The sequence below is a fragment of the Papaver somniferum genome, unplaced genomic scaffold (genome assembly GCF_003573695.1).
Source record: "Papaver somniferum cultivar HN1 unplaced genomic scaffold, ASM357369v1 unplaced-scaffold_158, whole genome shotgun sequence".
In the NCBI taxonomy this organism is placed as follows: domain Eukaryota; kingdom Viridiplantae; phylum Streptophyta; class Magnoliopsida; order Ranunculales; family Papaveraceae; genus Papaver; species Papaver somniferum.
Window position 1 is genome coordinate 126,830 of NW_020625264.1, and position 10,451 is coordinate 137,280.

The window sequence follows — 10,451 nt, forward strand, 5'->3', positions numbered from 1 at the left end:
TGCTGAGACCACTTGGCTACGAAATTTACTTCTCGAGCTCCACATTCCTGTACGACGTGCAACTATTGTTTACTGTGATAACATCAGCGCGGTGTACATGTCCGGGGATCCTGTTCAGCACCAACGCACCAAACATGTGGAGATTGATATACATTTTGTCCAAGAACGTGTACGTATTGGTGATATTCACGTTTTGCACATTCCATCCGACAACCCATATGAAGACATCTTCACCAAGGGTCTACCGCGTTTTTTATTTATTCGTTTTCGTTCTAGTCTAAACGTTTGCTCCTCTCCCGTTTCGACTAAGGGGGTGTAATAGACCGTATATTATAGAATATTGACCATTGATTGGGTCACGGTATTTTGGGAAACCTTGTAAAACATATATAAACTATCTTATGGAATAAGGAAAGGGAGGCCAAAACCCTAAGATTATTATCGTCCAATACTAATCTTATTCCACGAATCCGAATCCTAATAAAACAGGATACTGTTTTTGTGTTCAACATTTGAATTAAAATTAAATGAAACATAAATACTGTCTCCTCTCATGTTAACATCATTTACAACATAGTTTTTAGAATCTTATGATTCACAATTCGAGCCAACATTTAGAAAATCGATTCGATTCTTAATATCTGGTTATGAATAAACTTTCCCATGTGACTCATTTACCGCCGAAAAATCAGGTGAATCTTGAGAAATATTCACCGGCGAGAAAGAAAGTGGAATACCAAAATTTCTGTTTGAACCAGTATCATGTGATTGCGAAATTGAGTCCTTAGATCCTTGAATATTTGCTTGATTCATGATCTGTTGACCATTATCATCCACCATTACAATAGCCGATCTGAGTTTTGTTCTGGTAATACCTTGATGATTTTGAATTACCTCAGGTACTTGGAAAGACAGAAAAGCTTAATGATGACCCAAAAATATTTCCAACTAAAGTTTTTAAATTCCTGTCTTTGGGTGATGTTTCTAGGAGGAAGAATGATACTACATTTTATACAGGTAATGCAGATGGTGCATTATTAAGTTGTTTTTAAATAAAAAATGTATCCACGAATGATGTAAACTGTATTTTTGTTTTTTTGAAGCTGTCGTCGGAAAGCGCAGATCTGCCTCTAACATTGTGAAAAAGACGGTTGGTGGTAACATTGTTAGTCAGCACAATGACTCAGCTGCACCTTGTTAACAAAAAAAAGATAAGCACCATTAGAGGACCGAGTAACAAGGAAGACTCCTAAGGCTAAGGTTACGCTCAGTTACATCAGAGTCTTAAGTTTGTTAAAAGTCTTTGTTTTGATTGAGTCTTTAACTGCATTGCAGTATCTTTTGAGTATAAATAAAACTCTAAAATCTGCACATTAAGTGTGGAAGAATTTCACCCAAACTTCATCTTCTATCTTGGTATCAGGCTCAAGATCCAACAACCGGCTTCCGCGCCTATTCTAAAATATATACAACTACAAATCAAATCAATGGCAGAGGTTACAACTACTATACGCCAGGTTCAAATCCATCACCTTGTTACCTTGAAACATACTGGTACTAATCATGTATTGTGGAAGGCTCAGTTCAAGCCTATACTGAAAGGCTATGACCTAACAGGTTTTATTGATGGATCAAAAGAAAAACCACCAAGAACTCTACCAGAAAGTGAGGCTGTTAATCCTGCGTTCACTGCATATGAGCACCAAGATTCTTTGATCGTTGGTTTGCTTAATTCTACCTTAACTCCTGAGGTTCTGAGTGTAGTTGCAGAACTTGAGACTGCACAAGAGATATGGGACACCTTGGAGTCTGAGTTTGCTCCAAAAAAATTTGCTCACCAGATGAATTTAAAGAGACAGCTCCATAATCTGCACAAAGGTAATAAGTCTCTGAAGGTGTATTTAAATGATGCTAAGCGTTTTTTTGATCAACTTGCAGCCACTAGTGGAAAATGGGTGTTTAGCAACCCACTTCAGAGACCCTCATTGACCGTAGTCATCCCGTCGACCAAACATAGCTGTCTCTGATATAATAAAAAAACGCAAAAAATCTGGGAGCTCAATAAACAGTCTCTGAATAAAAAAATTATTTACCATCTTATCCCTCAGGGAACTACCGATTCCGCGACCTCTGATCATAGTCTGGGGATTGAAACTAATTGATCTAACGGCTGGGATTAAGATACCTATCTCTTTATTGAAACCATAAAAAGGTTATCCATTACTTTTTATTCTCTCCTCGCATCCCTTCACTATTTTTCTCTGGTTTCTCCGCCTTCAACTCACCGCTTCCATCACCACCACAGGCAATAGATCAGCATCCTCCACTTCCATCACCACCACAAACATACCTACTGCTTCATCTTCTCGATTGATTTTTGTATGCTCAAAATCAACGAAACACACAAAAACCCTTAAAAACAAATCTGTATAGATTCTCACTTCACAAATTGAAACTCACTGTTAGAAATCAAATCTTTATCTGAACTAAAACCCATGTATCAAAAGAAATCAAGAGGAAGCTTTCTAACCCTAAATTTATAGTTGTTTTGTTCTTGAAATCCAGGCTAATATCAATTGCTCTTGAAATCATCAGGGTAATGTCAATCTTGTTCTTCTTTCATAAATCAAACTCTAATTTCATAAAGGTAACCTGTAGATTTCAAATTATGTATATATTTGGAATAAAATTAGGGATTTGATTTGGGGGGTTTGTTAGGGTTTCATTAAATTGTGGTTGTAGAATTTTTATTAATTTTTTTTCCGAATTGGTATCGAAATTCTTGGATTGGGTTTGAGTTTCTACATACGAAACCGTTTAATTAGGGTTTAATTTTTTTTTTTTGTAACTGTATCAGGTAAAGGTTGCGATTTGAGTCATTGATCGAGATTAAGATGGATGGCTGGATCGGGAAGAAACAACTTCGTTATTATCGAGGGACAAAATTTCAGATCTCTCCATGTACATCTTCTTTCGGTCTTCTTCTCCACTTCACTACACACCACCATAGCCGCGATTCACCGCCTCCATCAATCACCACCAACAACAACCCCTTCTCCTTTAAGTATCTTTTCATTACCGAAGAAGCAAAAGATTGGTTTTCTTATTCATCTTCTCCTCTTTTTCTATCAAGTAAAGGTTATTTCTCTCACAAATACTAGAGCAGTGTAAATTTTAAGGTATAGTTTCAGTGTTAAATCGTTATTTTGTACAGATCTCTGTTTTTCAATATAATTTTATACTGAATTTTCCTATAATTGATAGTTATATTTTTTTTATGAGTTAGGGTTTTATACTTTAATTGAAGAATTGAGATAGTGGGGTGATTGGGTTTTGGTTATTTTTCTAATTTCATGGATTCACCAACAGGAAAAAGAAGTATGAACTGATGTACCAACAATACGGTAATTTAATGGTTTGTTTTAGGATTACTTCTAGTTCTCTACTTCTGTTTTTGATTTAAATCTCTTGATTTTGTTTTCATTTTTGGGTTTGTTTTATGAAAATATAACCCTAGGTTTTCTATTTGGGGTTTTTTGAATTTGATTTTGTACACATCTATGTTTCAGATGGAGGCTGGATTCTTAATGGTTTTTTTTAAAAAAGAGGGTCAGAAGATGAACTGGTGAAGAAATAATTGCTTTCTTAAGGCATTCTTTATCTAATTGATGTGGAGATTTATCTCTTTGGTCATGCAGGGACAGGGTAATACTAGTTTGGGTTTTTGCGATTAACAGAATGCAATAGAGGAGTCAAATTGGTGGTGGATTCTGATATTAATGTTGATGTTGCTCTTAAGGTTTTGCGATGCTGATATTAATATTGTACTTGTAGTGCACGATGTACATTGAGGTGGCCTCTACACAATTATGATCAAAGGATTATTCATATTTTTTTTGTATTGTACAACGTAGTGAGATTGTGAAACTGGCAAAAAGATTTAATTCGTGTTGATTTTCAGGAACTATGTAGTAGCTCGTGAAGGAGCTCTGCTTGGATTTGAGTGTCTTTAGGAGAAGCTTGGAAGATTGTTTGAACTGTATGTAAAAGTTTCACATGGCAAATGCAAATATTCTTGTTGTACTGCAAGTTTGTCCTTATATCTTAATTTTTTATCTGTTTGTTTGTATCGGTTTAGGTACATCATTCAAATGTTGCCGCTGCTGTTAGTATCTTTCTCGGATCGAGTTTTAACTGTGCGTGAAGCTTCTGTATGTGCTTCTCATGCAAATATGTCAACTTATCTAGTGGTAAGGGAGTGAAACATGTTCTTCCTTCGCTCCTTAAGGTAAATTTCTGAAAATTCTAGTGTCTATTATATTCTACCGTTGTCGGGATTGCTCTACTGCATGGTTGTGATTATATCTTACCTTATCTATCTAGGCTTTAAAATAGGCCTGTAATCAGCATCGCTGAATGCAGCTTATTCTAAATGAAGTCTCATAGGTTGTCTGCTTACCGTGCTGCATGGGATTAATTTCTCTATAAACATTTTGATTATGTTATGTTCTCAGGGTCTAGAGGATAAAGCCTGGAGAACAAAGCAAAGTAGTTTGCAACGACTAGAGGAAATGGCTTACTGCATTCCGTAACAGTTGTCTCAGTGCCTCCATTGGATTGTACCCAAGTTTATAGAGATCTATTAATCACCTTTTTTGTTGTCTTCCTATTCAGAATGGATGGAGGGTTGATCCTTTCTTTCTAGACGAGTAGTGATATTCTATGGGATTTTGCTTATATGAGGGGCCTTCTTTTTTCCTAGATTGTTCATTTTTCTAATCTTCCATTTATTTGCAGGTTTTAGATGCCCTTGGAAAAGAGTACCTTGAGCACTTATTATCAAGTATTATTCGTAATTGTTCTCATCAGAGGGCATCTGTTCGTGATGGATATTTGACTCTTTTTAAGGTACCACTTTTCTTAATAACTAATAATAAAATAGTCCATTGCATGTTTCTGTTAGTCAATCAAAGTTTGTGCTTCCTTTTTATTTATCATGTGGGTCCTCTAGAAAATTTGGTCTAGAATTTCTATCGTGTCCTTGTCCTGTAGTGGCATTTTCTAATTATTGCATGATTGTTATAGAATAAGCTTGGGGTTTGGTATACCAAAGCAGCAAACTTCGTACACTCGGTATATCCATTGCTTGGTGTAAGTGTGTTGAGCCTCATGTGCCTCCTGATGCCTGGACAATTGCATGTCATTTCTGCCTCTCGCATTGTCTATTGTTGTTAATATAGGTTCACATATCTCTTGTTATGTATGTATTTAATAGAAGGGAAGGCCTTCGGTATAATAGCCATCCATATCTCTGATTCTTTAATATGTGCGTTGTAACTCAAGCATATTGTGCATGTAGTTTGTTGAATATGAAAATTTTGAATAATGTTTGGTGGAGGTATTGTTCAAGAAGATTTTTACAGTGATTTTGATAAAAGATTTCATGAGTTTGCATAATGTCCAGTTACGAAAGATTTGAGAGCCTTGTAGTTGGTTAAAATATCTTAAAGCTAGAGCCCATGAAAGTGCTTTACTGCTACAGAGAGGGATTTTTGTGTAACCATTCTTACCCTCGATTGATTCTCGATGCAAGTATGGTGGGGGGCATGAGTTCATCTAAATATGCTCCAGAGAGTGACACCAGGGTAAGTGTTTCTTATTAGCTAACTAATTTCAATTGTTCTTTGACTATGTTATAGGCAGATTAGATTATTAAAACAGTTATGTGAGTGATAATTTATGATATGAGAAAGAATCTGAAGAGTATGATAATACTTTTTTATATTTTTATTGAAGAGGTCTTATTTGTGGATCCGTAAAGATCTTTATGCATCACTAATGAAGTTTTCGTGCTTAGGGCCTGCAGTGATGTACTGAGATTCGTCATGGAAAGTGGTATCAAGGGTTGCGAGGTTGTTTCCTTAACTGCTGAGTAAGCTGTCATGTGCTTCTGTGAGAGTAAGTTGTTCATCTTTGCAGCTTGTATTATTCATGACTGTTACCTATCCTTAAAAGATTTTGAATTGTTGTGTTTTGATATGTAGGTTCTCTTGATATCCTAGTTACTTTGGATCTTACACCATAGTGAGAGGCATGGTAGTCTCAAGACATTTTTTATATGTTTCTTTTGGTTTGGCATCAGCTCTGCGGCTTAAACATTTCGATTCTTGCCTGTCACATGTTATCGGAACGTCGTCTATTAGTTGAGCATGTCGTTAGAACTTACTAGCTAGCTTGGACATGTGTTGTTCTGAACTAAGAATTTCATTCTTATGTGTAATTTAAACCCAATGAATGAAAGAACGGAAGTTGAATTCTCAATTGGAGTTTAAATTTGAGTGAAATTTGAATTTCAGTTTGACTTTGACTTGACTTTGTTGTGACTTTGACTTGAGTTCCATTTGACTTGACTTTGACTTGAGTTCCATTTGACTTGACTTTGACTTGAGTTCCATTTGACTTGACTTTGACTTGAGTTCCATTTGACTTGACTTGACTCTGATGCAGTCAGATTATTTCAGGTTTAGCCATTCAGGCATTTCAGCAAGTCTGAATCTACATTTTTTTTATATTATAATTTAAATCTGAGACTCACGGCTAAGGGTCTGTATCTCGTAACCCTTAAAATCAGTCGTCATTTTGAGACCCACGGCTAAGGGTCGTACAAAACAGAGACGCTTTATCAGGGACCCCAACAGAGACGGTTGGAAATGGTCGTATAACTCGTATCTATGACTTGTCCTGACGGTCGCGGAACTTCTGTTTTCCACTAGTGAGCCACAGGATACACCGTACCGGCTCATGAGAAAAAGCAATCCATTTGCAATGGGTTGAATCATACATATGACCCTATTGTTACTACTTTAAGTACTGCTGAAACAATGGACATATCAACATTCATAACTCATCTTCTGACTTTTGAGATGAGGTTAGAACATCAACTGTCTCAGTTGCAAGAACCAGTTGCAAACTATGTCAGCTCTTCCTCTTCTGCTAGCAGACCTGCACCTAGAGGAGTTCAAAATACACCAAGAGGACCGAATCCGCCAAACAATAATCGTCGGCCTCAACAGCCTTCTAGAAATTCTGGTAATGGCACAGTCTATTGTCAGATTTGCGAAAAGCGTAACCATACTGCAGATCGATGCTGGTTTCGCTATGACAGAGATGCTCAACAACCTGCAAAAACGCCTGAGGCTTATATATCCTTACCAGGTGGTCAACCAAATGGACAATGGGTAACTGATACTGGTGCGACCCATCATCTAACTCCTTATGTGAACAACATCTGCATACCGCATGAATATGAGGGCACAGATCAAGTTAGAGTATGTAATGGTAATGGTCTAGAGATCGCACATATTGGTAACGCAACATTCACTCATAATTCACGTTGCTTTATATTAAATCAGATTTATCATGTGCCTAAGATTAAAACAAATCTTCTATCTTTTTCTAAATTCTGTAAGGACAACAACGTGATTTTTGAGTTTCACACAAGCTTTTTTCTTGTGAAGGACAAATGCACAGGGGCAGTGCTGCTAAAGGGGAGGAATGAGAATGGGTTGTATGTATTCGGTGGGGTAGGTGATTTTCATCCATCCAACAAGCCTCAGTCTTTTCTCTCAGCCAGTTTACCTGTTTGGCACCAGCGCATGGGTCACCCCATGCTTGGAACTGTTTCAAAAATAATTAGGAATTTCTCTCTTCCTGTTTTGCATAAGAAGTTCGATTTTTGTCACTCTTGTCATGTTAGCAAGAGTAGAAAACTTCCCTTTTCTATCAGTACTACAACCTTTGATACTCCTTTGAGTTTAGTTGTTTCTGATATTTGGGTTTCTCAATAACTATCAAGGAATGGTTTTCGATATTATCTGTTGTTAATGGATGTCTTCTCTCATTACACATGGGTATTTCCAATGGTTCATCGTTCTGATGCTTACAATATCTTTGTTCATTTTCACAAACAAGTAGAGAATTTAACTGGTTACAAAATCAAAGTTTTTCAATCTGACAATGCTCTTGAGTACAAAAGAATTACCTCTTACTTAAATAGTTCAGGCATCCAACATAGATTTTCCTGCCCTCACACCTCGGCTCAGAATGGTCTTGCAGAGCGTCGTATAAGACATGTAACAGAGAGTGGTCTAGCACTTCTTTTTCATTCTCATTTGCCAAAAGATTTTTGGTCAGATGCTTTTACTACCGCTTGTTATCTTATCAATAGGGTGCCTAAATCTAAAACAAATTCCCTCACACCTCTTGAGTTGTTGTACAAAAAGAAACCAAATTATACTTTTTTAAGGGTGTTTGGTTGCTTGGCTTATCCCTGTCTAAGGCCTTACAATGCAAACAAGTTAGAACCCAGGTCACTTCCTTGTGTATTTTTAGGGTACAGTGCAGTGCATAAAGGCTATATTTGCCTTCATCTTCCAACCAATAGGCAGTATATATCACGTCACGTGAGATTTGAAGAAAGCACATTCCCATTCTCTCCTCAGCAGCAGCAAGCTCTTGCCTTTTGTCAGCCGATTCCTGCATCATGCACAGATATTATTAGCTCTGCAGTTTTTAGCCCTTCATCTCCCGCTAAGCTACAGCTACAACAACCGCTGTCACTAGTGTTAGAACTGCAAACTCAGGAAAATGCTCCATATTCTCAAGATGCTTCTCCGGCTGCTTCAAACGAGTCTGCAATTAATTCCTTGTCTCCTGATCATACTGATCAGCAAGTGCAACAAGGTCACATAATGGTCACCCGTGCTAAATCAGGTATTACCAAACCAATTCAAAAATTGTGTCTTGCTGCAACTAAATATCCTCTACATGACGAAGATTTTATGGAGCCGACTTGCTACTCTAAAGCCTGCAAGATAGCAGAATGGAGAGACGCCATGGACACTCAGATAAATGCATTGATCCGAAATGGTACTTACTCACTTGTTAAGTATGAGTCTGGCATGAATGTAGTGGGGTCTAAGTGGGTCTACCGGATAAAGCGAAACCCAGATGGTTCAATACAGCGCTATAAAGCACGCTTGGTTGCTAAAGGGTTTACACAGCAAGAGGGGGTGGATTATGGCGAAACTTTCTCACCGGTGATCAAACCATGCACAATCAGACTAGTACTATCGCTTGCAGTTATGAATAGCTGGCATTTGCGTCAACTTGATGTTGAAAATGCATTTTTGCATGGTGTCTTGGAGGAGGATGTCTACATGAAGCAGCCTGCTGGCTATGTCGATCCTAACTTCCCTGATCACGTCTGCAAGCTCCATAAATCCTTGTATGGCCTCAAACAGGCACCTCGTGCATGGTTTTCTCGTCTCAGCATTCATCTTCTCATGTTGGGTTTCAGGTTTGTGATCGAAAATGGGAGGTATAATAAACTGAATTTGTGATTTAAATTTTCAACATTTGTCAGCAAGTGAGACTCAGTTCAACGGGAATCATGCAAATGCTTAGGTCATGTGATGTGAATTAATAATGGCTTCTGCGAGTTTTGTTGTTGGTGTTTTCAGGCGGTAACAATGGCCTATGCGAGTGAAATTGTTTTGTTGGGGTTTGTTGGATGCTACCTTTATGGCTGGTTGAAAATCATATAACGGTACCTTATTAGCAAGGTCCGTTTTCACTTATTTCTTGATCCACTGATGATACCAACAGCGGGTTCAATGGTGATTTAAGTACCATGCAGAATTGGGAGAGCCAGAAAAATTGACAGAAGTTCACAATTCAGATACATAATCTGAATGCATCTTTGACAACATTGGTGGGCTTTCGAAGTTGTAAATGATCATAAGCTTCATGGAAATTGTGAATCAAGATACTATCACTAAACTAATCATTATTTTTGTCAGCGATTTTTTTCAACAAATCTGTTTAAGTATTTGCATGAATCTTCGATACTTAATGGCCACTGCCACCAGTTCTATGTCTAATTAATTAACTCCTCGACAAACTGCTCTGGAAATGATTCTTCGTATTCTTGCTGGGCATGTGCTTAACAGCTTTGGAACGCTCTCTGTCTCCTTCTCTAAATTTTTTGCCAATATTTACACCTCTCCAAAGGAATGATAAGAATCTGATTTCGTTGACCAATTTGTCAGAAATGATACAGTAATTTTGATTTATTCACCACTCTTATTAGGCACCTATGATGTTTTCATAGTTCTGATATCATGTATAGTGACATCAACTGTGTGTGTGTCTCCATCAGTCTCTTTTGTTTACTCTTTTGTATACAATCTCCATCAGTCTCTTTTGTGTACTCAACTGTATAAAAGAACATCAAAACAATGAATACACGGAAAAGTTTGATTTATCTTTGTAGGTGAAGGTTTATCAGTTACAACCAGACGTGATTTACGGTTTGTAGCATTTATAAGTCTTCTTCATTCACAGTTGTTGTGCACAAAGCAAACCGCTGCACCTAAATTGGTGATATTAAA

At 37.4% G+C, this 10,451-nt stretch overlaps 1 protein-coding gene across 1 annotated transcript; it reads left to right on the forward strand.

The window, feature by feature from the left end:
* Positions 1-1,487: 1,487 nt before the first annotated feature.
* On the forward strand, positions 1,488-5,315 carry LOC113337027. Its single transcript, XM_026582722.1, has 7 exons — positions 1,488-1,878; positions 1,939-1,991; positions 3,570-3,625; positions 4,139-4,250; positions 4,798-4,908; positions 5,086-5,151; positions 5,241-5,315. The coding sequence occupies exons 1-7, from the start codon at positions 1,488-1,490 to the stop codon at positions 5,313-5,315; spliced, it is 864 nt and encodes a 287-aa protein (XP_026438507.1).
* Positions 5,316-10,451: the final 5,136 nt, after the last annotated feature.

What these genes read in the sequence shown, in the direction of transcription:
- LOC113337027 (XM_026582722.1), top strand. Translation starts at nt 1,488, where the DNA reads ATGGCAGAGGTTACAACTACTATACGCCAGGTTCAAATCCATCACCTT. An exon ending in TTCAGAGACCCTCATTGACC is followed by an intron (nt 1,992 to 3,569) that starts GTAGTCATCCCG and finishes TCTATGTTTCAG; the next exon opens with ATGGAGGCTGGATTCTTAAT. An exon ending in ATATGTCAACTTATCTAGTG is followed by an intron (nt 4,251 to 4,797) that starts GTAAGGGAGTGA and finishes ATTTATTTGCAG; the next exon opens with GTTTTAGATGCCCTTGGAAA.